This window comes from Calidris pugnax, unplaced genomic scaffold (genome assembly GCF_001431845.1).
Source record: "Calidris pugnax isolate Ruff unplaced genomic scaffold, ASM143184v1 scaffold21, whole genome shotgun sequence".
NCBI classification, from domain to species: domain Eukaryota; kingdom Metazoa; phylum Chordata; class Aves; order Charadriiformes; family Scolopacidae; genus Calidris; species Calidris pugnax.
Window position 1 is genome coordinate 4320307 of NW_015090770.1, and position 26670 is coordinate 4346976.

General features: G+C 47.6%; 1 protein-coding gene across 5 annotated transcripts in view; it reads left to right on the forward strand.

Moving 5' to 3' along the window:
• The window catches only part of LOC106886925 (myosin-M heavy chain-like), a 46409-nt gene extending 19971 nt beyond the window's left edge, over window positions 1-26438 (forward strand). For 2 of the 5 annotated variants that reach the window (XM_014940225.1, XM_014940232.1), the window contains exons 2-7: window positions 12949-14688; window positions 20059-20233; window positions 21004-21208; window positions 21643-22265; window positions 23594-23739; window positions 24565-26438. In XM_014940225.1, the coding sequence (XP_014795711.1) occupies window positions 13118-14688; window positions 20059-20233; window positions 21004-21208; window positions 21643-22265; window positions 23594-23739; window positions 24565-25360 (3516 nt within the window). In that variant the 5' untranslated portion in view covers window positions 12949-13117 and the 3' untranslated portion in view covers window positions 25361-26438. Of the gene's footprint in view, window positions 1-11217; window positions 11340-12948; window positions 14689-20058; window positions 20234-21003; window positions 21209-21642; window positions 22266-23593; window positions 23740-24564 lie in introns of those variants that run through there. The other 3 variants (XM_014940216.1, XM_014940246.1, XM_014940239.1) reach the window with 3 other exon arrangements.
• Window positions 26439-26670: the final 232 nt, after the last annotated feature.

Consider the following 26670-nt stretch of genomic DNA (forward strand, 5'->3'; position numbering starts at 1 on the left):
TCTTCCTCACTCGCTTAGATAGAGCTGCGGAACTATTGCATTTCTTCTTCTGTTCACCATCTTACATGTGCAATGGCAAGAATATGCAGCTTAATTGCACAAAGTATCCAGTGCATTTGAGCAAAAAAACCCATTTTCTTACAGCTGGCTCTAAACAAAGGGGTATATTCTGCCTTCTCCTCCATCACCTTTCACTAGAGTGTAGTGGAACACCAAAAAGAAAGTTGGCAATATTGTTAAGTTAAAATACATAGATGTGGTTGGGAGCCTACCAAGAGCATATGCATTAGTATTAATCAGTCTTAGAATTTGTTTCTTAATGGCAACTTTAAAAACATTGCCAATAAACCATGCATGACATGATGCATATGGGGCAGGTGAGGCCAGGTTTGCGTGTGGTGAGAAATCCCATGGATCTGTATTGCCTTCAGTCATGGAATCATGGCATCACAGAATTGTTGGAGTTGGAAGGGACCTTCTAGAGATCATCTAGTCCAACTCCCCTACCAAAGCAGGATTGCCTAGAGCACATTACTCAGGACAGTCTGATCTCTCCAAATCCCATTCCTGTGGGGCCATCAGGGAGTTAGTTAATGCCCAGCTGGGGTCAAAGACTGCCCAGAGAAATTCTCCTCTCTTGGATGCATCTGATAGCGTTTTAAGTTAAATGTGTTGATAATAAGGGATCTACTCTGAGAAACCTTTGTGACCAGCTGTTTAGGGCACAGAACACTTGGAAAGTTGCCCTTTGGAATATGTGCTCTTCCCATTGTGTTGGGATTTGTGCCTAAAGGCATTTACCCTGGTGTCTTAAAGTGGAGGAACCCAGAGTTCCTGCCCAGTCCAGACTGGCCACTTCTGCTCAGCCTGAGCTACTCTGGGCAGTTCACCAAATGCCACGTCTCTGCAGTCACAGAGTCATTAGTAGAAAAATAATAGCTGCATACGCAGTAGAACAACGGTTCCCCACAGGCAGAGATCCAGTTTCAAGGAGCTATTATGTTCCTATAGCCTTCTCTGTCTCCCAGTGCAATAAACCAGTTCCTGCCCTTGTCTAGCCCCACCAGTTTGTGGTGATACCTCATTTCTTCCACCCATAGCACTCACAGCCCCCACATCCCCTCACTTCTAGCTGGGGGAAAGGCAGGATGCTGTAGCTGGTTCTGTGCTCTCCACCCTGGCCAGCAGCAGGTCAAGCAGAGCAATTAGGCATGCTAATTGCAAGCCACAACCCTTCCTACAGGGAAGACACCAACAGGAGTCTTCTCCAGCCATCAATGTGCCTAAAGCTTCTAATACAGACAGGCAGGCAAAAGGGGCTTAAAAAAAAATTAAAAATAATTTCCATAGCTAAGAAGTGGAGAGAAGGGGAAGAGGTGCAAATCCAACTTGAAAGAGCAGGCTTTGCCTCTGATAGTCAACTGGGAAAAATAACTTACTGGTGCATTCAAGCATATGAAACATAAGCAAATAAATGATGCTGACAGTCTGATCAAAGGGTGTCTAAAGAAGGGAGAGCCTCTCAGTGCTGGTCTGGCCTCCACGTGCTTGGGAACCTTGCCCAATAAATTTGATGAACAGCTACATGTAATATAGGAGAAACTAAATGAATTTTGCTCTTGGGATCAGTTCCTGATGTAAAGTGCTTTCAGACTCCATAGTCCATTAAAACTACGTTTATCAAAAGATGCAGAAGAGAGGGGCAGGGTAATTTTGTGTCCAGTTCCTGAGTTCACACCGAGGCAAAGGATCTGAACACACAAGTAGATGGAAAAGCTGACACATCAGTTGGGTCTGATCAGGGAATTTACTGGCAAAACTGTCTGCATAATGATACAGTTCCCCTGTGGATATACTTATTCCTTATTAACAGATCCAAACCAATGGTATCTTTCTGGAGTAAGAGTGCCCGTGGGGTGACAGAGTGGTACATGTCTGAAGTGGTATAACCATTGGGAGTAAAATGTTCTCTAGTAAGTTTCTGTGTGTGTAGAGTGCACATACAACATAAAACACAGCAGAAAAGATAAAAGTCATTGCTAGGACAAAAAAAGCATACTCTGAAATTTACTAATTGTACTAAAATCCTCCCAAAACAAAGCATCTTGCAGTTTGTACACCCCTTGGTGGGCTTAGATAAATAGCATGTGCAGAGGAAGAGGGAGTTCCGTTGGGACTTTATCACTTCTTCCTTAATATGTCACCAACTTGAATCAGGGATGTTTTTTTCCAGAGAAAGCAAGGCCAAAGAGAGAACTGGTATTTTAGGAAGATGGTTCCTGTGCCCCGAATCCCTAGAACAGGTGAGAGGGCCCAATTGCAACTGGAGTGCAGCCTGTCCTTGCCAGACAGTGGTCATTACTCAGCTAGAATGAAGGCAAAAAGATTACTCTAAACTTCATATTACAGAGTAGGAAGCTGTGAGAGAGCCCATGGTGCCACTTTTGGAGAGTACACAGCGCTGAGCCTTAGGAAAATGAGCAAAAAACTGCAACAGCAGCTTTTTCATGCTTGAAACAGCTCTGGAGAGGCAGGGGGTTCCCAGTGGCTATCGTGGCAGCTGAATGAAATTGTCACTTGTGATAAGGCATCCTGAGAGCTGGAGAAAATCCTGGCTCTGTGCCCACTGGCACGGGTCCAAGTGATTTCACTGGAGCCAAGATTTTTACTCTGTATGTGCAATGAATTGCTAGGGTGAAGCTGCAAAAATAACGCCTGGTAATGAAATCTGCTTGCAGCAGTGCGCCTCTGCGCCAGGGCCCTGCTGTGAGCAGGGGTGTTTGCACTGGCTGTGAAGAACACCGTGTTGTTCTTGTAAGAGGGAGGATGAGTCAGGAAGTGTGAAGTGCCACTGAAATTCGTCTAGGATGTCACACAACTGCCCATTTGTAGGCAAACCCACATGCTCCTGTGGGATTTTTTTGACCCACTTTTTTTTTTTTTTTTGCTAGCTTTCCCTGGATTCCCATCAACCCCAGGGAGTATCCATCAATATCACCATAGCAACGAGAAGTCATTAATGGTATCCTGTCTATTGACAGTCAAAGTCTACATGACCCTGAGCTGGGTGGTGAGCCATCGCCATCAGCTTTAAGGAGAAAGGTGAAACTCAGGGGCTCTGTGGGATCAGTTCTCTCATTCTCCCTCCCCTACATCTCCCCAGAGAGATCCTGCATTACATAGTGTTAATAAGGGACATTATTTCTTCTCTTAGTAAGTTATGTGCAGTGTGTGCTGTAGGGAACTGCTGCCAGGAAAAGATGGGGCTGGATTTGCTGTACAAGTAAGGATGAATGTGCCTCTCTTGGGTTTGTTTGCACGGGGCTGTGGCACTGAGAGACACTTTACATTGCAAATAAGCAACTTATCCTGCAAACCTACGGGGAGTTCAGAGCAAAGCGGGAGGCTTGGGGGCCAGGAAAGGGGAACAGCAGGCTAAACTGCGAGGAGAGATAAAAGACATGTCAAATAATTCTGCTAAATGGTGAAGGAAGGGAAATTCTCAGCAGGTGTAAATTAGCATTGACAAGCTGTACTGATTTACACCCAGCTCATGGTCTGGCCCACAGTCTAATCAGCTGAAAAGCATCAGCATCTGAAAGGGAGACCGTTGTTTGGAGAGGCCTGTGGGAGGAGTTGGGGTTTGAGGAGTTGAGAATGTGCAAGAAAGGCAAAAAAGAAATTTGCCTTGGTAGGTAGGGAAAATCTCATGATGTTCCCCAGGGCTGATGCAGGGCAGAGCCTGGCCAGTTGCACCAGTTCCTTGTCAGGACTCTCACTGCCTAGTAGCAGGCAACATGCAGAGCTGGACCTTCTGAGGACAAATCCTTCCACTGAGACAGCTGATGGGTACAATGCTCCCAGATTTTCTATAGAAGCGTTGCTAAGTGCAAGTGGGAAGTGTGACTGCCTGTGGCTGTCCATGTCCGGCCAGGACTGCTGACACTACTGCCATCCAGATTTCCTCACGCCAAACCTGCCTCTGCCAGCAGTGTGCCAAAGTGCCTGACAGCTTTGGGATGTAACCGAACGAGGCATAGGACGAGATCACCCATCTCCCTCACCCTCTTTCCCTCCCCCAGGCCTCTCCCTGGGCTCACCCATGAGGTGTGCGTAGCTGGCTTGGAAGGAATCTGTTCATCTACCTTCCATTGGCTTGGGGGGCTGCTGGACTAAGTCCCAGTGCAAAGTTAATGAACTGCAATCAATAGACTTAGGTTGGGGGATTTTTCTCCCTACTAAGGAGATGAGAGTCAGGGTTTGTATTGCCTTGTTGGAAAGACCAATGCGGTAAAACACTAATGCACTCAAAGTCTGAGGTTTATGGTTGTGCTGCAAGATACATCTTCCTGGTAATAGGAAGGAAGCAGAAACTTTTGACGTACAGCTTATTATTAGAATTAATGTGTGATTTCTTTCCTCTGCCCTCTGCATTTTAAGGATAGGGCTGGGACTCTTGGGACAATGTTAGAACAAGAAGTTGGGAATCTCTTCAGCAACCCTGATGGATCCTGATGGACAACTGATTTTCTGTTGTCTTCCTGGGACAGGTGGAGATCATGCAACAGGACATGGGAAAAGCTGTGTTTCTGTGTTCACTCTTGGTCATGTACTGCTAGTCCAGCCAGATTTTAAAAATCCAGCATCATGACTCAGTCTCTGCACATCATGAGATTAAATCATGCGTTAAATGATGATGTTAAAAAAAAAAAAGCCTGATTATTTTTTTTCCATTTAGTGCAACTTGGCTTTTTACCTCTTTCTTGCCAGAGAGTGAGTGAAAACTGTGAGCTGAAAAGCCAGTCTGCAGTGCACACTGCAAGAAAACATTCAGCTGAGCGCTTAGGTGAAGACTCTGGTTGATCCTCATCACATGCTGCAAAGGGAAGGGAGCGGCCAGCTCTTTCCTGCTGCCGACTTGATTTACTTCTCCCTCTCAGTTCTCATGTTCACCGAACCCAGCATACCATCTGATTTTTTTGCACTCTCCTTTCTGCCTTCATAAAACACATACAGAGGATCAAGATGGTTTTAGATGATCTGAGATGTAGCTCTCCACCTCATCAGCTGCAGACATGCTCTATTTGTGTCTGCCCTTTCCAAAATTATCTGCTGCTCGTCACTGCTGGAGAAAGGCCTCTGGGCTGACAGTAGTGGGCTGGCTCACAAAGACATGTCTAAGCAATCAGCTGAGCATTGGCAGGGTTGTGCTAGGGGTACACCTCTGTCAGCAGGAAGCCAGAGGAGAATGCTCTGGAGCTTACACTGGGAAGTTATAATTCATGTTGGACCCTTTGCTGGAGCTGAGCTTCAAGTCACAGCCTTGACCTTTTCTGCTTCTCCCTTCCTTCCCCCAAGGAATAATAAATTCACTTGTAGCCATATTGTGACCATTTTCTGCTGATGTTGTATCTATGCTGAGTAGGAATTTGGAGGAGGAGTGGAGGTGCCAGGCTGTAAAGTGAGCTCACATATGGCTTTGTACTTCCCAGATCTCATGGGGGGCTGGATTGGTTTTCCTGGCTCAGGTTTGCCTCTGAGAACTGCGTACGTCTGAGCCAGGGAGCTTGGAGCCAGGTATGGAGCAGGGTTGGAATCTGTGCTCAGCTCATGTCTGTTCTCACGAGGCTAACATTGCTTGCTGTGTGCGTATGCCCAGCCCAAGGTGGATGGTGGGCAAGATCTGCTCTGCGTGACCCAAAGGCATGGGAATGCTTGGTTCATGGTGTGTTCACAGAACAGGGGAAACCACCTGGGTCCTGAGCATCAGCTAACTCAAGCCTACGCATTGGCTCTGTGTGGTAATAGCCCCTATGGGCTCTTTCTTCAGCTGTAAAGGAGAGCAAAGTGGCTCATGGTGTTACAGAGGAGTGTGGGATCTATTGATGAGATGCACCCTGCAGGTTCATATACCTATGACAGATCACTTGTGGGTGATCTGTCCCAGGAGAGGACTTTATTCCAAGCAGGACTTTCTTCCTCCTGAGAAGGAGCCATGCAAAGGAGCTTTGTGGCCAACCAGGGTGTTGACTCATTGAAAACTTGGCAGATGATGGGTGATGCCATCTCCTGGGGCAGTTCACAGCCGATGCTTCCAGGCAGCTCCAACTGGGACACATGATGGGGGTGTCACACTGGTGTCTCCAGGAACATTTGTTACAGTAACTAACATACTCATCCTTCCTTTGCTGCAAGGTGAATGCTAATCCTCTCAAGTTCCATTCTCTCTGCTGCGCTGTCAGCAGGACTGTTGGAGCAGTATTGCCCAAGAGATCGAGTAGTACATTGGTGAAACAAAAGAGGGTACCGGAATCAAGAGGGAATGCAAGTCACCTTGAAAGTATGCTGCCTGAAATGAGCATGCTGCAATGCCTGCCCTTAGAGGTAGGCTGGAAGTATCATGTCATCACAGCCTTTCTGAAGGAGGAACACAAGGAGAAAACCATGCAGTGACACAAGAAGGAGAAGCTGCTCAGACTTAGAGAGCAGCCAGAAAAAAATCTTCAGAGGCATTGCTGCCAAGTGCACAGATGTGTGGAGCAGTAGGGCTTCTCAAGTGAAACCTTTCATGTCAGTAAAGTTCCCCAACAGCTTAAAAACCCCACAGAAAGGGAGTCACGAATGCTTAAGAGCTTCAAGTGATTCCATACAATTTTGAGATTAGCTTTTTCACTGCCTTGAGACTATTTAGGAGCTGTTCTGAATAGACATTAACTTGAAGTTATGGTGATTCCTACACTCTCCCTGCTGGAACTGTGTGTAGCATAGCAGGATGTTCCTGTGATGGTCAACACATAATGTGGACAGACTCTTCTCTGGCATATCTGGCTGGTACGTGTATACTGTTGGGCTGCTCTGATCAGCCTGCCCTGACCAGTTCTTGTGACCAGTGGGCAAGACCAGTTCTTTTTCTGGATGCAGTGGTAATGGTAGTGATGCTTCAGAAGTGGTACCTGTTAAGCAGCAGCCACAGAAGGGCTGTGTAAACTAGTGTTGATTGCAGTGGGATAGAGGAAGAGTTGGGGAAGCAGGAAAAAAAAAAAATTATAAAAGATGTGAAAGGAGGAAAATGGTTAGACAATATAGTGTGACAAGGCGAGCAGCTCATTGCACAGCAGAAATGTCATGTCATTGCCTGTGCTCTCAGCAAACTCCTAGACCCTGGGCTGCACTGGATCTTCAGGGGTTCAAGAGAAACTTTGCTCCTCATGCCAAGCTGTTTCTGAGAAGTCATGGTCCATGCTTATGATTAAGCAGAGAACAAAAGGACTATAATACAGGCTATAGAGGTTATGATTTTCTCTGCTTTACCTAGTTTTGAATCCAAGATGGCAGTTATTCCTCTTGTTAGCGATTCTGATTTTTGCCATGGAGCAGACAATGAAAGCAGTGATAATACCGTAAACTCAAAGGAAGTTATGCTCAGCTATTTACCCGAGGAAGGAAAAGAAGCCCAGGAAATTGTACCAGTTTTGATAACTGCTGTGTCCATGCCTCTCCTGCTGCAATTATCAGACACTATATAAACCCTGTTCCTGTTTCAGCTGCTGGAACAGACAAAAAAAACCCAAGAAATGTAACTGCAGTCACCTTATCATCCTATTGCATCAACTAGTTCCTGCAGCACAGCTCTGGTTAAGTGAACAGCTAAGAAAGCAAATACAGCCAGGGCACCTTTATTTTTCTTGTTAACCTTTAACTTGAAAAAATAGAAGTATCTGGCATTCTTTCCCTTGAGGTTGCTGGTGTTCTGCTAAGCAGCTGAAGTGATGTGCATGACATGGCAGTAGACAGATCAAGCTGTGTCCATGAGCTTTGCTGTATCAGATAGCAAAAAACTCACAGCAGTATGCTAGCTTGCTAAAATCCTTTGCACAGCTCTTTGAAATGTACCTTTCGCATCCCTCTGGGTGGTTGAATGTCTGAAATAAAAGGAAGACTGTACTCTAGAATAAACCAACCTCTGTTCAGTGGTGCAATTTACAAAACCCAATGCAGAGAAATTTGAATAAGACCTGAAGGTTAGTTGAATCTCTTATTTCAAGATGGAGTAAGGTGGCTCCGGTTACTTCCCTCCCCTAGAAACAGGAGTTTGGTGTGATGGCCATGACTCAGAAGTTAATTTGCTTGTGACTGAGATGTTGTAAATGTGGAGAGTTGAAAATGTACCAGACTCACTTGATGTCTCTGATCAAGGCAGGAGAGGCCAGAGAATAGCAAGCTGCTCTCCACCATCTCATGGAACAAGCTTCCCTGTTTGACAAGTCTATCAAGCAAAACTTGCTGCAGTGAACTCTGTGAAGCAGCACTGGCTAACCTACTCAGCCCTGCCAGATTTGATGGCCTCTTTTCCTGAGGCCTTGAGAGGCTCAGTCCCCTGTCCTGATGTCCCTGCAGTCTTTGGACATGACTGGTCATCTCCACAGTGCTTTTCACCAGCATTGAACAACTTATCCTGTGTCTGCCTGTTTCATCTTCCTGACACTTTGGTGATTTGCTGGGAAGGTCAGCCAGGCAGAACGGTTCTTATGTGTATGGAAAGGAATAATTTATCCTTCAAGCTTTAATCCTTGAGAAATAAGTTCTTCGGGGGGATTTTGCAGGAAAAAGAAGGTTGGTGGCAAGTTTCCAAGCAGTCACTTATCAGAATAGTGGAGGAGAAGTTGATTAAACAGAATCACATGGCAGAAAATAAGCTGAGCACACGATGCCTTTAGTCTTATGCTCACGTAAGGCGTGAGGCTCATAACCACCGGGAACTTTTCAGTCCCTGAGCCAGGGAACAGGCAAATTTTGCCCAGACAACGTGATCAAAGAGCACTGATGCGCCATTCCCACAGCAGCAGCCAACACCAAGCTTCTTTTTGCCATTTGGCCTGGAAAAAGTCAGCATTGGCCTGGTGGAAGGCTGGATTAGAATAAACCCCTAGCTTTGGGGAAGTCTGGACAGGACTGCCTGGAAGTACCCAGGTGGATAAACAAAGGAGTGCAGCATCAACCCACGGTGCTCACCTATGCTGGGGAATGACAAAGAACTGGCAAGTCACTGCTTAATTTAACTGGAAGAGAGCACAGGGTGTGTTAAGTCTGCTGGGTACCTTTAGGAGAGGGTAAGTTAGGACCCTGAGTTGGGTCCCCATGTGAGAGATCAGCATTTACTTCTCTGCGTTGCCTCACACTTCTGTGGCATTTGCTAGTTTCCATACCTGGAATCACCTGCTGTAGCTATAGACTGTAGTTGTAGATCTGAGGTGGTGGGAAGACAGACTCTATCATGTTGCTGTATTTCCCAGTGTTTCTTCGATGGTGACCCTGTAAGACTGCAGCTAAATATTCTGTATGTACAGTGAGCCTGCAAGGATATGCTGAAGGATCATCATCTTTAGCATGTAAACCATAAGTATATCAACTTGGATGGTATTTTTTCTGTCTCCTCGTCATGCTCTCATCTAGCAGAGTGCTTAGGACATGCTTGTGGTCATGTTATTTTAAAGCTGAGTGTGTTGACACATGGTTTATATTATAGCAGTGTCACTGACCTGACAAATGCAGGCACCCGAGCTGAAACTGTGATGCTGTTGCTGTGTGCCATGAGGAATGGAGCACAACAAGGGAAGGAAGGAGAGAGGCTCAGTGTTTCCTGGTTAGAGGCCAGGTCAGAATTATCTGGTGGTTTAGAGAGGTCTCTGCTTTCTTCCTGCTCTGGGCATCCCTGGGGGGAGTGCAGGCTGTGCCTCAGCACAGCTGGTCCCCCTTCACAGGTCATGACTTGGCCAGTAGTTGGCCTGAGTGATCACTGAAATTAAGCTTAGCTATCTGACATGCTGTGCACAGCACTCAGAGTAGTGACAAAGCAGGAATGGGCAAAATCAGAAGAGTTCAGTAGGGAAGAGATGGTCCTTCAATGGTGGAGTGACAGGGAAGAAGCTAGCTGTTACGAGACCTCCACAGCTGCCTTGCAGGCGTGAGGTGAAGCAGAGCACACCAATACCTGAGGCTCCCTCTTGCTCCAGCCAGGGCACTGAACCCCCTTGCACACCCACCCAGGTGCTACATGAACCTTTGCTCTGAGCTCTCCTGAAAGTGTCAAAGGGAATTCCTGTGTCTGAAGTGTTTTCTTAGAGCAAAAGGTCACTTTTTAGAGAAAGAAAACTCAGCTTGGTGGGGGACAAAGATTAAAATAAATTCTTTGGAAACAAAATTCCCCTCTTCCTCCACTTAATCCAGTAACTTTTGGTGCCTGCCTACGTGTCAGCAAACTCTGCACAGCCTCCTCTGAAAAGTCTCTCTCCTGCATTCTCCCACAGCTGGCTCTGGCTGTTCTCTCTCTTCTCTGGGTCCTTCACTCTGCAAACCTGCCTCTGCTGTCCCTCTCTGTCCTTCACTCTCTGCCTGCCCCACTCTGCCTGCAGAAGGTTTCTCCCAGCTGCTCCTTCCCTGAAAGCAACTTTTACTGCCCCACACACATCTTCTGGAGAATCCTGCCCTGACAAAGCAGCAGCACGTCCCTGCTGCCTGGCAGTGTTCATGAGCACTGGCACCTTCCCCGCTGGGGAAATGGGCCTCTGCTCTCCTGCGGGGCAGAGGGCTACCCTGTCCTACTAGCCAGCCTGCTGTCACTGTAGCTGTCCTGCAGCCCAAAGAGGGGACAGCACCATGGACCCCGGCAGTGGACTTCCACCTGAAGAAAGACCATGAGGACACAAGTCAATTGTATTTTCAGTGCTGCCCCATCTGTTGGTGAAGAGAGCAGCCAGAGACAGATCCCACCCCATCGTTTCTGTGCCTCTGCTTCCTTGCTCCGCTCTTGACTGCTTCTCCCCTTGCCTGTGCGCTTTCTTCTCTGTCTCCCACACTCTCACACGCACACACGCAGAGTTTGCCAAGCAAGTGTGTAGCCTAGGAACCTGCCTCACATGGGCCTTGGCTTCTCTTCACCTTACTGTATACAACTCCTTGCCTTGGGCAAGGACCACTTTATTCTCAGTTGTCACTACAGCAAAGATCATTTGCTCTTTCTGCTTGGTTTGAAAGCAGAGTGCAGAAAGTACGCAGTAGCTTTTAGTCCCATGTCTGTGATTTGATCACAGACCAACCTGACAGGCCATGGCATCTCTCATTAACAGCACTTTCTCACAGGAGCCCTTCGGCACTACCAGGAGCTCTGTTCCCTGCTCAGTGACTGGCTCTCATATCATCTCATTCTCTCTTTCTTGACAGATCATGTTATAACCTATGATCACAGAAAGTCCTGATCCTCACGTTTCTCTGCTGTCACCTGTGGGCTCCTCCAGAGCCGTGAAGAAAGAGGAACTCCAGCCTCACCATGGGAAGACTGGGTGAGAAGTGCCTGTGACATCTTGGGGAGCAGCCACACCTTGAGAGCTAGTTCTGATTTTTATTTTTAGCAATTATGAAGGACAGAAATAATTTTCTCCATTCAGTGGTGATCCGCAGGAGCAACTCTGCCTTTCCTCTCTGGGATTAGATTAGAGATAGTTTCATTAATGCAGGGAAAACATGCTAATTTGAACCACTCTCAGCAAGGAGTGAATTAATCTACCAGCGAGTTACCAAGATTGGCTTCCAGACAATACACAGCCTCAGACTTCTCCTCAGATGGAAAATGTCTGTTGATGCCTCACATGGTTAGATGCCTGAGGTGGTTTATCCTTCAGGGAGTAACAAGCCTCTTCATTTCCCTCCTGGTCAAGGTGGCTGGGCTGTAACTTACATGGTCCTGTCTTGCTTAACCAAGACCTCTTCCTGGGTGTTTAACCTAGTTGGTTCTTGCCTGGCTTATTATTACAGACCAATGCCCCACCGTCCCAGCTCTATGTTGCCCTTACGAATCTCAGGTTAACCCCCTATCCCCTGCCCAGTCTTGTTCTCTTTTACATATGGCACTCACTCATTCCCTCCGGTTACCAAAGGAGGGAGTGGGCAGGGCTCTAGCAGACACTGATGTCTTGTGTGACTGCTGGCAAGTCCATGAGGCCTAAATCCTTAAAAGAAATTTGGAGTCTCTCCATTCAATGTAAGGAGGCTCCTTCCACTTCCGACTATGACTTAGACACTTAGCCTACATCCTCCTAGCCCAAACGGAAGTTTTAGGATTTAATTCTCCACATTACTCTGAACATGTGATTTAGTCACGTAGGTTCCCTGGGCCTTACAATGCTGAACAAAGTTCATAGGAACAGCCTTAGAAACCACACCTTCTCTTTTGGGCCTCTGATGAGCTGTCACAAGGGGTGATCATTTTGGGCCTGTTCCTAAGGGGTTAGGAGGGTGCATTTGTGAAAGTCTGTGAGGTGCCTCTGTCTCTGCACTGGAAAGGCTTGGAAATGCTTGGCTACCAGTAACTAAAGCATATGCATCTTCCCTGTGAAGGGTAAATCAGAGCACTAAGGGGCTGCAGTGTAACTCTCAGGGACAAAAGCACCACCAGTCAACCTTCTTCTTCCTCCTTGCTACTTGAGCTTTCCAGGAGACCACATTGTCATGCATGTCATCCTTTCCCACATCCAGCCTCCTCCTTAACCCACACGCTCTTGTCTGCACCACATTTGAGGGCAAGAACCTCACTATCTCTTGTACACCTCCCATCTCCTTAGCGCTGCAGTGTGAGTAAGCTGGGCTGGCAGCAAGCACTTCTGCGTATTCGTCAGTAGAGCTGAGCAGTGTTACTGTGAGGGAGTTGCTGAGGGTAGGTAGAATAAACTTCTCCAAAATTCAGATGGGTAGCGTAAGGCCACTGTTGGCTTAGCTAGAGATGGAAAAGATTCTCTGCCCTAAGCCCCGCGACTCATCTCCTAGTTATGCTGCTCTGTTTCTACCCAAGCTGTTGGTGTTTGGCTTCTGCATTCCCTGGAAGCAGACCTGCTATTGCATCCTGCGAGTCATCACCAGGCTGCTTCAGTAACTCATCTTTCCTTCCATTCACAGGTCTTCTACGCATGGCGACTCAACCCATGTGAGAGCTCTCTTATGTGAGTACCCAGCAGCACACTTTGCTGTCTGTGGTCTGTGGACATTGACTGGCATCTAAGCGACACCCCAGCTCCCTCCTCTCCCCCTAGACGCCACTGTCTTAGAGCCTCCATGTGCATTTGCTATGACATACATCAGTGTTGATGAGAGACAGGAACACTGCCGGGTGGTCTTGAGCTGCCAAAATAATCAGCTCTATGCACAACATGGCTTAAAGGATTGTTCGGTTAGCAGCATGCATCCACTAAAGAACCTAGACACTCATATTTTTTCTGGGGACTTCCATACTCTAGACTCCTGCCACACAGGCAAGGCACCTTTGGCCAGTGCTGTGGAAAACCGGATGTATCGGAGCGTGGAGAACCTTCACTGGGCAACAGTTGCTGACTCTGGGCTGTATTCTCACTGCCGGAGCCTGGATAACGAGATCATCTTTCGCTATGGAAGCACCAGTCAGTGGACAGAAAGCTCTGTGGACGTGGCCCCAGTACAGAGCACATCAGACTCTCTGAGAAAGCTTTCTCTCCATGCTAAACAGACATCTCGATCAGCACAGAATGTGCTCCTCCCTCCCTTTGCCAAAGTGCCTCAGTGGCTTTTCCCTTCTGCAGAGGAAAGAGCCCTACACGGGGATGCCAAAAAAGAGCTGAAGGAGAAGCTGAGGCTGCACAGCAGTAAGATGGCAGAGCCCTGCAAGCCAGTGCGTCCACAGGTGGCCCTGCCTGACCCGACAGCTCGGGAGTTTTTTGAATGCCAGATGTGCCGGCAGTATAAGAATGGTTGTGCTGTCAACTGCTGCACAGTTTTGGTGGAACACACTGCTCTCAGGCACAGCCTCACAGGGAGGCAGAGACTGTGTTTTGCACACAGGATCATGAGTCCAGAAGACATCAAGCAGGAGGCTCAGAGAAGGCTTCAGCTCCGAAGGCAGAATAGCTCCCCCAATTTGCCCCTTCGGCATGCTGGGGAAAGCCATGAGATGGCCAAATCCAGAACAGCAGAAACCCTGGAACAATATAGTGGGGAAACAGGTGCCAAAGCCACATTGGGACAGAGCAAGAAAGGCCGCTGCAAAGGGAGGCTCTACATACCCACCTTTGAGGAATTTAAGCAAATGAGAAGTAAGGAGGCATATTCATCTGCCAGCAACGGTGGGCAAACCGAGTGCTTGAATAAGGGTCTGCCTGCAAACCAGACCCTGCAGGAGGAGAACAGTAAGACCCTCTGTTCAGAAGTTCTGGGGACCAACGCTGTGGATGAAGCTGCTGTCACAGCAGAGGATGATGACGATGTGTTCCATGAAAACCACACCTCTGCTGGCTTTTCCCAATATCCAGCCACATGGGATGGTTTCAGAGCATGCAGCCCTGAGGTGAAGGACAGAAACTTCCAGATCTCCAGCCCGGATAGATCCCCGGTCCCCATTTGCTCTAGCCCTATTCCACGATCACCTTTGCAGGCAGTAGCAATACACAGAGCTGGGCAGGAGACGTTCAGTGATGAGCAGCAGAAAGGAGAGGCAAGACAATTAAATGATGTCCTCCACCTTGCAGGGCAGTCGCTGGCTTCTGAAGCCCAGTCCTCTTGCTGTTCATCGCTGCTGTTAGAAGCCACAGACTTATCCAGCTATGGAGCTAAGCTACAAAAAATGAAGGATGAATTCATAGGTTCAGCCCTGGAACTTATTAAGAAAAGGTAACATGCTCTGTGGGATCCCCTGAAAGCAGTTCCCTTGTTAACAATCTGGTGTCTCTCCTGATATTTACATTTAACTCCTATTGCATAAATACACTGTTGTCAGAGCCTTTCGTCTTAGGGTCTCTGATATCCACATGGACCTGTCTTTAAGTTGTTGAGCTTAAACTCCATCTTTGCATGGGATTAAACATCAAAAAGCATTTTCATCTAGACTTTGCCTTTTTATACCCCTTAATCCTGTCCAGACAGCAGCCATTAGTAGTCCTGACACCCAATTTCCCACTCATTTTATTTCTGTAATAAATTGTTGAAAGGTCTTTTTTTTATATATATATAAACTTCTGATAAAAGTAGAGGACAGCAGAGGAATACAAAGTACTGATGTGATTCCTTTGAAAAGAGTTGTAAAGTCTATCCCTACCGCTGCAGGACGTGAATTTAGGTAGTGTGACATGCAGCAACAAGTGCTTTCACTCGCTGCCCGTACATAGTGAACAGGCAAACAAATGAGAGCAAGGTGGCTGCTACAAGTCTGTAACCATCCTCTGGACACCAGCACGGACAGCGAGTGAAAGTCTTGCAGATACTGTCCTTCTGCCAACGCAGTGTAAGCAGTGACAGAAAATACTTGTATAAAGCTGCCTTCTCTCTGCTCCAACCAGGGTTTTGCCCTTCTCTGGGTAAGATTTTCGCAAGGACTGCTTTCTCTATCCTGGTTTTGGTTACTGCAGTCCTGTTACCTCCCTCCTGTCAAAGAAATGACGATTCCTTTGTATGCAAGCAGGTGGACCAGCAGGAATCAGCAAAGTTTTGGAAGCTAGAATTTAGGTCAATTATCATTGTCTTATCACTAGACAAGGCTGATGGGAAAAGGAGGAGTAAGTGTTGGTGGAGTCATTTGTTTCCGTATGCTTGGCTTTCAGGACTGGCTTCACCAAGAATTAATTTGACTTGGTTCCTGGCTGCTTCTGACATCCACAGATGTGGTGTGTGAAATGCCAGAGTGTCAACCGTGTAGAGTGGCTTGGTATTTCTGGAATGCTAGAACTCTGAGACTGGATGCAGGTTTTAGAGGAGATGATAGTGCCTTCTGCACAGGAATGAGTCATCTAAAAGAGCTTCTGTGGAGCTGAAGCTCCCTGCATAGACAAAGCCAGAATGACAAGCAGAAATACTTCTGCAACTTCGTAATCCAAAGGGACGTAGGTGGCATCAGAGCCCTAAATGCTTCCTTCAGCTGTCCAACCTTTGTGCTTTTGTTCTAGAGTATGAAAACCCAGTGAAGAAACAGACGAGAAAGTTACAGTGTGCAACCATTTTCATTGAGTAGGCTATTTCTATCATTGATGTGAAATGAAATATACAGAATGGCACAAGCCATGAGTAAGAGCATAAGAAGATCTGTCTCCGGGCAGATCAAAGGTTTCACTGGTACCTGGAGCCCGAGGTGCTTGCATAGCAAATTATACAAGAACTGGGTAGTGCATATCATCTCTTTTCCTACTACTCTCCCAGCCTCCAAACACTTTCTGCCTAGGGCTTTTATGGTTTCAGTGTGGTTTCTGTGCTTTTAATATCCTCAGTGGGTTTTGTTTCTGTGAATGTGTTTGGTCTCCGTGTTGGATTTGTTAAAATATGAGGTGATTTTATTAACACCAAAATGACAGTTGATCTAAAAATGAGAATGACAGTGATTCCAGTACTAGAGAGGTTGTTTCATGTGAAGGAACCGCTCTGGCCTGCTTATTTTCTATAGTCATAACAATTAATGGTAATGCTTGTCATTTCTTCAGGATAGCAGGAGGAGGAAAATCTGTTGGCAGTGACAAAGTACTGGGTAGTGGGAAAGTCCAGTTTTCTTTATCTGGAAATGTCTCAATTTTCCATCATTTTCACCTGAGACTGTAAAGTGGGCTCAAGCTGATTCTCACAGCAGAGGTAGGAGGCTTTTTGTCTGGATGTTTTGAGTCCTAAATGATGATTGCTGACATCCAGATCACTTTTTTTCTAAGTCTCAAATGAAATGAGCTGAAAGCTGGGGATTTGGTCCCGTTTCCACAGATACTGAGCTCAGCAAACCTTTGATAGAAATGTTATGATGGAGCATCACAGAATAAGATAGCTGAAATTGCCTTCCCTTTCTAGTGTTTCTGTGGAAGTGTTACAGTTTTACAAAGCAGTTTTGCCTGTGAGTTAATTGCCTCTCCTAGTAATTCATAGTTAATTACTTAAGACTCATTCAAATGGCTTAATATTTCGTCAGTGGAGATTTTGATTTCAGCTTTATAATTATGATTGCTTTAGTCCCTTCATAGGTCACTGGATATCCTTAACTTCGTTTATAGTCCTGGTGGGAAAGGGGTGTTGATGTGTAGGTGAAAATCCTATACGCATTTCAATATACAGTCCACTTTCTGAACTTGTTTAAGCAGCAAATTGTTCAGGATAAGGACATGCAAGGGGCTGGGGTTCCTCTCTATAAATGGGGGACAAGATGACAACAGAAACCTGCACAAGGAAGCAAAGGACATGACTAAGAAAGAAGGCTTCCTGAAAAGAGTGATGGGGTGTATTTGGGGTGACACTGGGATGGTGGGTACAATAACAGCTTCCCAGACCAGAGGACTCCAAGTCTGGAAGGCAGGTGCCATCAGGGAAGGAGTGGACAAAAATGTTTCCATTAGTCAGAAAGGGTCAGGAACTTGTGGAAAGGGCTGAGAACTGCTGGCTTGGACAAAGATACAACCATGAAGAATCCCATAGAGATTGTGAAGAAAAGCAGGTGTGTTTCCAGTTGTACACCACATACCTAGTGCCTCTGCTACCATGAGATTCAAAGGTGGTGGCCCAGAGGTTTAAAAGGCCATTCAGAAAGAACCTGTCCTCCAACACAGCATGGCCAGTAGATCATGCAGGAGGGATCTAATCACAACTAGAAGTAGAGCAGTCAAACCAGGGATGAAGAAGTCTGCTTTCACACAATATGGGCCCTGCATTATTGCATTTCTTACCTCTAGCTGACCAACCATGGGGTGGGTTGAATTTCTTAGTCTCCAGTCACACTTCCTTAGCTCAGCTCTCTGGCTGTTATTCCCACTGCATGTCATGTCTGGAGATTTTTAAAAATATCTCCATTGGGTTATGGAAACCACAATAAGCAATGGCATCTGGTCCACAGACCATATCAGCAGAGAGCTGCTGTCAGCTTCACTTAAAGGAGCAATAATACTCAGGAGTACTTTCCATGTTTAAGTGGATGATTTTGAAGTGCTGTGAAAATGACATATGAAAGCTCAGCTTCTCTCTGAGACTATGGTCTGTATGGTGGGTGGTGGTGTGATCAAGAAGATAATATTCCAGTTCTGAACTCTGCTACTGTTCCTGGACACATCCTGTCGCCTCTCTGTGCCTCAGCATGGTCCCTTCTTTCTGCATGTTTTAACCAGAAGCTGTTTGAGCACGAGCATCTTTTGGAAATGGTGGTTTTCCAGCAGTGGCGTATCCTCTTCAAGAGCTTTCTTGCTCCTTAACCTCTGCCATCCCTCCCACAGGTGTGCCCAGCTGAACTGTTCATATTTTACCCAATTCTGTGAAACATCGATGAAACGATCTGGCTGGGAATACATGAGGGAGGGTATTTTTTTAAACCCAAGTCATTTCACGACTGATTTTAGGTCACGGCCACACAGACAGTTATACTGGACTGGCTGAAAGAGTGGTACCCCAGATGTGGCTGGGGACAGGAGGGAGAAAGCAGGCAGGAACATCTGAAGCCAGACCAGGTCAGGACAGTACCATGGTGGGACCACAGCCTTGCTGTGTTCCTGTGCTGCTCTTAAAGCAAGCCTATAAGGGGGATAATGTAGTACTACAGACTGCTCCGTGACAGCGCTGATGTTGGTATCCCCATCTTCTTCTGGGAAGAAGAGGCCTGGGCAGTGAAGTGATGCTTCCAAATCCACATGGCTGGGACGTAGCACAGCACAGAGTAAAAGCCTGCTGTTAGCGCTGTGCCATTGCTGCGCAGCCGCAGCTGAACTCTCTTAAAGTTGGTAAATCCTCTGGTAGTGTCAGCTGGGTCCTGGAAGCAAAAATGGAGGAAGATGAAAAAAGGATCAGCTGGAAAGTTGCAAAGCAAATTTTCTGGCCTGACAACAGAGCCAGTTTGTGTTCTGGGAGACTTGCTCCCTCTTCAGCGATTTCAGTGTTGGCTGATGGTTACTTCTTAGAGCCAAGTGTCATTCATTGTAAGGAAAATGCCCATCTGTCTCATGTGTTTGCTTGTAGCTGGCAGTGTTGGAATTGTGACCTACCAGCATAAGTTCACAAGTAAAGCCTTTAAGAAGCAAGTTTTTGTGGTAGGAGACTTTTGTTAAGCACAAAATACATGCATAACCTGAAAATGTTCTAGACACAGGCTTCCTCTATGGGCAAGCATCCATATCCAGTCCTGACAACCTTTCTTTTTAAAGGAATCCAAGCCCATAAAAATTAAGTAAACCCAAAATGAAAAAAAGTTAATATTCTTCCAAGCAGGCTTCATTATGCATGGAAATAGGGTGTCTTAGAAAGTCTGTTAAAAAAAATGTATCACAAGTAGTATCAAAAAATACAGCCTGTCAACTGCTCTGTCAAGTCAGTGGTTTTACACCAGACTGTGTCTGTCTGGAGAGGAGGACATGGGGTTGGAACAGGCTGCCTGGATCAGCCAGGCCAGGCCCTTGTTAACACCAGACAGCCGAGAATAAGAGCATCCCAGAATTGCCAAGTGAGAACAACAGACTCTGCCAATCTTTTCAGGGCTCTTAAGTGCACCAGAAGGCCTGATCCTGAGTTCACTGAAAGCAGAGGGAATCTATCCAGAGGCTTCAGCAGGCTTGGGATCATATGAGATGAAAAACAGAGAGAAAGCTCCCTTAATCCCCTAATCTCTTCAAAGTATTACAGTTTTTAGCAGGTGATTTTCTTCCAGATGAGCAATATGGTTTCTGTGTTGACAACATCTCTTTAAATAGCAGCAAATACGGATATGGCCTACTTAGAAAGAGGTTTTTCTGGTCCCTATGGGAGAACCTCATGTTTTATGGACACAAAAATGCCCTATGAACACCCGAGACTTGATATCCCAGACTGATGCTGGGATGAGTGCAATTACCCGATTTGCACTGCTATAACTGAGTTGTGTTTAGAGCTGCTGAAACACACGCGCAGCCATCCGTGCCAACCAGTCTAGGTTTCTGCTTGCACTTTCTGTGAACTGCTGTGGCTGGTTGTTCAAACCTGGGCTTGCTGCTCAGTCTCATCTGTGTCAGGAACAGCAGGTGAACTGCATACGTGATGTTCATCGGTCTGCTTCTTCCCCTGCAGCTGCAATGCTGAGACTGCTGCCAAATCCCCCTCCAAGGGACAGTGTGATCTGAGGGAAGCTGATACCCCACCTCCGGAGGACAGCCAGCAGCCCACAGCGATGTCCATGGCAACAGAGACCTGGGAGGAAAAGCCAAGCAATGAGACATCCAGCGACACTCCACCTGCAGGGAATGTAAGGGAGAGGAGTTCCCATCTAATCTTGGGCATGCATTTAGGATTTTTTTCTTGCCAGAAGCTTTAAAGGAACCCTTGGTTGTAGGAACTGGACAGACTAGGAGGCTGGGATCTGAAACCACACCAACTCCCATGAGAGATTAAACTCTTTTAGAAGCATTTCTAGTGCCTTTTTCATTACAGTTAATGAAATCGGAGTCAGTTTTGTGCCTTTGCCTATCTGCCGCTGCATCTTTTGCAGGGAATTCAGCAAGAACCCCTTCATGGCTTTCAGTGTGCCAGCAGCCCCCCGTTGCTGCGCTGCCTGGGAGATCAGACAGGCTCCCTCCTAATCCCCACTTGGTCAAACTGCTAATGTAGGTAAGGCACAGAGGCTGGAGTTCCTGACCCTGCAGCGCTGAACCGGTCACCGAACAGAGGCAAGCTAGCTCAGATCCCTAGAGGACAGGCTCAGCTCCCCTTGAGGCCCTTAGCCAGGGCTGTGCTGTTGCCTTCTTCAGGTTATTTGACAACCATGATCCGGTCACCATGGAGCTACTGTACTCAGGGCTACACAACAACAAAGGGAGAGGGGTCCTTGCTGTTAGGCCTAAGCAAGACAGGGACAGGAGGGACAGATTTCCCAATGATCATGTAGCAGAGCTGCATTTACAATCCCACCGCTGATGAGTTTTCTTTTCTCTCCTTTGGCAACTGAAGTCCAGTAGCTGCAAACCAGGTGTTGCTTTGACCACCACCTTGCTCCAAACCCGCTTGCCTTTCTTGCAGACCCCCAGTCCTGGCTGCCGCCGATCCAGCTCCGACATCGTCCATGAGAGCACGGATGGTGCCAAGGCCCAGCGGGAGTGCCGGCTGCGGCCGCACTTCAGTGACCCAATGCCGACAGACTCGGTGAAGAGGAAGCAGCTGGAGCTGAAGATTGCAGCTGCAGCACGGCAGCACGCACAGAAGCGCCGGCAGGAGCGAGACTACGGTACGTTCTGCACACACACAGGGGGCTGGTGGGCCAGATGCTGAGCCCTGAGGTGCTGGTGTAGATATGGAGGAACTACTGACCTGGAGGAGGGAAGCGTTCTCGGTTTAACCCAGGTGTGCAAGAAATCAGGATCTACTTTGCTGTGTCTCTGCCCATGCCTGGCAGATGGCAGGGGAAAAGAGAGCCCAAATGAGGTCACAGGTACGGGCAGTGCAGGGATGACAGGCCCCGGGTGTCACCTGGGAGCCATTTACTTCTGACTCTCTCCAGTCTCAGCAGCAGCACAGGAGGGGAGACAGCTAACAGCCCTGCTTTCACCAGGTCTAGCCTGCCCCCCCTGGGTTCCTACCGCTCATGGCTGGCCAGTTTGAGCTCCCCAGGTGAGCTCTGTGCTGCTGGCAGTGCCTGTAATGATTTGTGTCTCTTCTCAGGTCCAGTGGTAGCAAAAGCCAACCTTGGCCATGGTGGCAGCTTTGATGAGACCCGCCGTGCCCCACGTGGCTCCCTCCGCTCCAGACATCACTGGAGCAATGTCAGCAGCCTGAGCACGGACAGCGGGATTGTGGGCGTGAATGATGTCCGGGACGACCTGGATCCCAGTGAGGCCACCCGGACCAAGTCAGCGGATGTGGAGAGGGCAGATAGTGGCATTGGCCAGATGCCAGCCAGAAAGTGGAGGAACAGGGCATCCGAAACGCTGAGCTCCCTGCAGGCCTGGGAAGCCCACCGTCCCTGCACCGACTGTGGAGAAAGGGACCTTCCAGTGGAGACAGATGTGCAGAACTGCAACCAGAGGCGGGCTGACCTCTGTGAGAAGTGCCGCAAGCGCAGGACAGAGCGCAAGGAGTCTGTGCTGGAGTTTGTCAACACAGAGGCCAGCTATGGAGAGGACCTGCGTATCATCAAAGAGGAGTTCTACCTCCCCATGCAGGCGGCTGGGCTGCTGAGCCAGGAGCAGCTCTTGGGCATCTTCAGCAACATCCAGGAGCTCATTGACCTCAATGAGAACTTCCTGGAGATACTCCAGGAAGAGATCGATCAGGCTTTTGACCAGGTATGATGCTGCGTGCTCTAAAGGAGCTAGACTGGGCAGACAGGAATAGGTTTTATATTAGTGAGGCAGCATAGGTGGAGCAGAGGATCAGGAGGTAGGACACCTGGGTTCTGGTCATCTACTTAGTCCCTTGCTCCCTCAGCTATTGTAAGCCAGTCATTTCAGTAGATCTGTACCAGGTCACAGCTGCTGGCCTCTCTCTGCTGTGGTAATGCAGGCACCAGCAGGGTGGTCAGAGAGAATAGAAATAAGACTCTAGGGCAGTAGACAATCACTGCAAAGGATATTTAAACAGCACCCTCCTTTCTTCAAGAAACCAAAGCCTACTTGTTGCTGTATCAGTTTCACCGGGATGTTTTGTTTTCTAGGAAACACATCCCTCCTCTCCCTCTCTGAAACTCTGCATGTCAGACTGAGTGATGCATGTCTCAAAATCTGGCAACTTTGACAACCACTCTCATGCACCTGGCACACTGAAGACAGATGTGCACTGCAGGTGTGATGTTCTCTGTGAATAATTTATTGAGACAATGGCTTCTACAAACAGCCATGGGTTTCCCTATCTCTTTCTCCACTTTGCCTTTGCATTCAGAGCTCAGTACTGCACCAAAAAGCCACCAGCAGCCAGAGAACTGCTCCCTCTCTTGCTGCTGAAATGAGTAGCGATTGCAGAGCATGTCAGCATCCACCTCAGCAAAGCTAAGAGTGTCATGTGGCACCAGATTCTTACTATTCCCTTATATTATTACCCATTCAGAGATCACAGAACAGTTTACCGTGAAATTTACTTTTCATTCAGGCGTCGAAATAACCGGTAAGAGCAGAACTTAAGGATACTGCTTCTCAGCCAGACCAGTTGCTGGGATCAACTGTAGAAGTTAAGTGCATGCTGTTACCTGAGTTACATCCCTCACCTGCCTGTTTGCTCCTAAATGCTCTCTATTAATTTATGCACTGCTGCATTAGACTTACAGCAGGCTTGCCAGCAAGAAGGGCCCCAGTACACCCTCCTGACTAGCAGACTCTGGCCTTTGAGTCCCTGCTCTGGTAGGCTGGCTGAGCCCACAGAAGCAGAGAAGATGGCTCTTCTTGTGTAGAAGAGCAAGCAGTTAGAGCAGCTTTCCTTCCCCTCCTGCACTGCTCCTCCCCGGACCCGCAGGGACTGCCTTTCCACCTGGAAGGGAGAGCACAGTTCCACCTTTGGTCTGTGAACACCTTTTGGTGTTCACCAGCTCGTGCAGCAGGTTGATGCTGATAGGACTGAAGGCAGGCTCCGTGCTTGTGCCTCTCCTGAGCTAACCCAGCAGGGCTGTATTGCGTGCTTGCAGGGTGATGACGACCTGATGACCGTGTGCATCGGCGAAGTATTTCTAGAGTTCGTCAACATGCTGCCAGCCTTTCAGACCTACTGTCTTCAGCAGTCCTCCTCTGTGAATATGCTCAATGCCCTGGAGAAGGAGAAAGAGTTGCTCAGGTGAGAAATGGACTGAGAGTACGCTTCCAGGCTTTGGGAACAGGCAGGCACCAGGCTGAGGGTGAAGCCTTTGTCAGCTCAACTAGATCAAAGTTTTGATGGTAAAGTTCTTCAGTGATGAGCTGCTCTCTCTTGGGATGAGGACAGTAATTTATTCTCCAAAAGATAGTCTGTGATATCTCCATGGAGGCAGCCAGTTGGTGCCCAGCTATATACTGTATTTTGTGGTGGCAGTGTTTGCCCACTGCACTGACCTGCCACCCAATAATGCTCAGCTGAGAGCAGCGCTCAGTCCCTGTGCCAGAGCCCAGTTTGGATTTCCACTGGTGTGGGGCATACGTGACTTGAATTTGTTTGCCATTCCTTGTCCTGGCTTATTGGGTAATGTCAGGCGAGTCACTTCTCTTTCCACTGCCACAGCTTAAAATGATGACAGTAACAAATTCTTGTTTAGAGTGCTTTGTAATCTAATGATGAAAGGAGCTCCAAATTAATGTAATCTGATATAAACTGATGTCTCTGCCTTGGGCCTACGTCAGTGTGTACCAGAGAAAGATCACACCCTCATTGTTTTACGATTTAATAGAAGACTGCTAGGATGTTACGTGCTAGTGTCTCAGGCACCTCATCACTGTGCTGCAGCTGAGCAGAGCTGCAGTTGTTGTTGTCAATTTTTGAGAAGACAGAATTCACAAGGCTGTTAAAATCAGAGGGGGGGCTGCAGTGCCCAGCAGCTGTCACACCGCACCGTTATTTGCATTTAGGATTGCAGCATCTGCTGGCAGAACAGCCATCATTTAATTCCCTCTTCTTAAATCCCTGCAGAATATTCCTCAATGTCTCCCAGAATGACAACACAGCACTGCGGCGGATGAACTTGAGGTCCTTCCTGATGGCCCCTTTGCAAAGAGTCACCAAGTACCCACTGCTGCTCAGCAGAATCATCAAGGCCACCACCGAGTACCACCCAGACCACGGCAGCCTGCGGGAGGCCAAAAGCCGCATCGAGTCCCACCTGGAGCACATCAACATGAAAACCAAGCAGGAGGGGAACACGTGGACCCTCCGCTCCTTTCGCCAGGACAGCAAGAAGAAGAGGGAAGTCATCAACATCGAGATGAGAGAAACCGCCCTCAAAACCGTAGGTTGGCTGCGGGAGGAAACACGATTTGTGATGGAGGGGTCTCTGCAGCTGGCCCAGCCCCCCGATGGCCAGTGGGTGAAGAAAGGCAGCAAGACCCTGAAGTTCCAGAACATGCAGGTCCTCCTCCTGGTGAACATGAAGCGTGTGTCTGAGTCCAGCCTGGAGTCAGCCGAGCCAGGGCCTGTGAAGGATGCTGTGCTGGTTCTCATCAGGGACAAAAATAACGGGAAGTTCCATTTGCTCAGGGAGCCCTTAAGGCTGAGTAATTGCATCGTCTCCACTGATCCTGACTGCGACGACACTTTTGAACTGATTGAGATCAGGCGGGAGGCGTTTGTGTTCCGGGACAGCGACCGGGCACGGACTCACCACTGGTTCAGGCAGATCAGGCGGTACTCGAGGGAGCTGGGCTCTTGGAAGAAGCGGCGGAACGCACTGCCCAACATCATGATCAGCACCCCTCACACCAGGCCCTGAGTCCCACTGGGGCAGCACGCAGGGAGACTCCGCTTGACCAGTGCCATGTAAAAGGACCATCAAGAGCCTCGGTGGCTTGAGCTTGCCATGGACAACATGGACAGGGAGGAGGCTGGCCTATGTAGACTCTTAGCAGCACTGGAAGCAAGCATTCCAGCCTAATTCTGGTCTCCAGCCTCAGGACTCACAGCCTGTTGGTGGCTGATGTACATATGAGATGGGCTTCCCTCGAGGAGCAGATCTCTGGAAGAAAATACTGAGTTTAACTTGTTAATATTGCACTGCGGGAGAATGAAGTATGATGCTTGCCATTGCATGGATCGTGTTGAAAGCCAGTCTTGACAATATGAGAGAGGTTTCCACCATTGACTATATTTCATCAGCATTAGGTAAAGTCAGGGTCAAAATTAGGTGCAGTATTATGCAAAAGGGGAGGAAAGTTGGAGAAAATTATATTTTCCACTGCTACTCCTAAGGACTGTATTTCATTATTCACCTCTGTATATTCAGTCAAAATACTTGTTTAAAAAGAAAGGTCTTTCATCTTTAATCCAAATCAAGTAGGTATCAATTTGCTCAGATACAGCTGCATGCACACAGCATAAAAAAAACCAGACTAGAATGAAAGGAGTTCTTGCTCTCTCACACAAACACCTGAAATACGTGTAAAACCTGTGGAAGAGCAGTACACTCTCACTGAATGTCTGTTATTTAACTGATTTAGAGACTGGAACATAACACTGCATCTGAAATATCTCAGAAGTGTATGTAAATATAGCTCTGCTACCACTAATAGTGAACTTAAAAGTTTGCGATTATTTAAATGATGTAATCTAGTGTATTTCAAAATCTAATTGAAAGGAACAATTTACATTATACTGTAGAGTAACATAAAAGGTTTTAATAATTATATTTCAATGACTTTAGGTGGGTATTTTTTTTTTTCAATATTTGTTTTCTGGAGTAGGTACTTCATGTGGTGTGGGTGGCGTTCAGGTGAACAATGCGCCTACGTCTGTTCTTTGGATCCCCTGAGCAGAATTCAGGGGCTACTCCTAATAAAGCTGGGAGAACGGTACCAGGCTGCTCTCCTTGTTCTCCCCAGACAACAATAGACTGGCACAAAATCTTATGCTCTGGCCCCAGCTCTGCCCGGGTAGGTCAGGCCCTGGCGCGGCAGATGTGAGATCCAAAACCAAGGCCACAAAGCTCTCCCCCATAAGGTCCAGCCTCTCGTGGCTCCGCAGCAGGGAAATGACTGGAAGCTGAACAATGGTGAAAAGGCAAACAGGGTTTAACCTTTTCAGCCT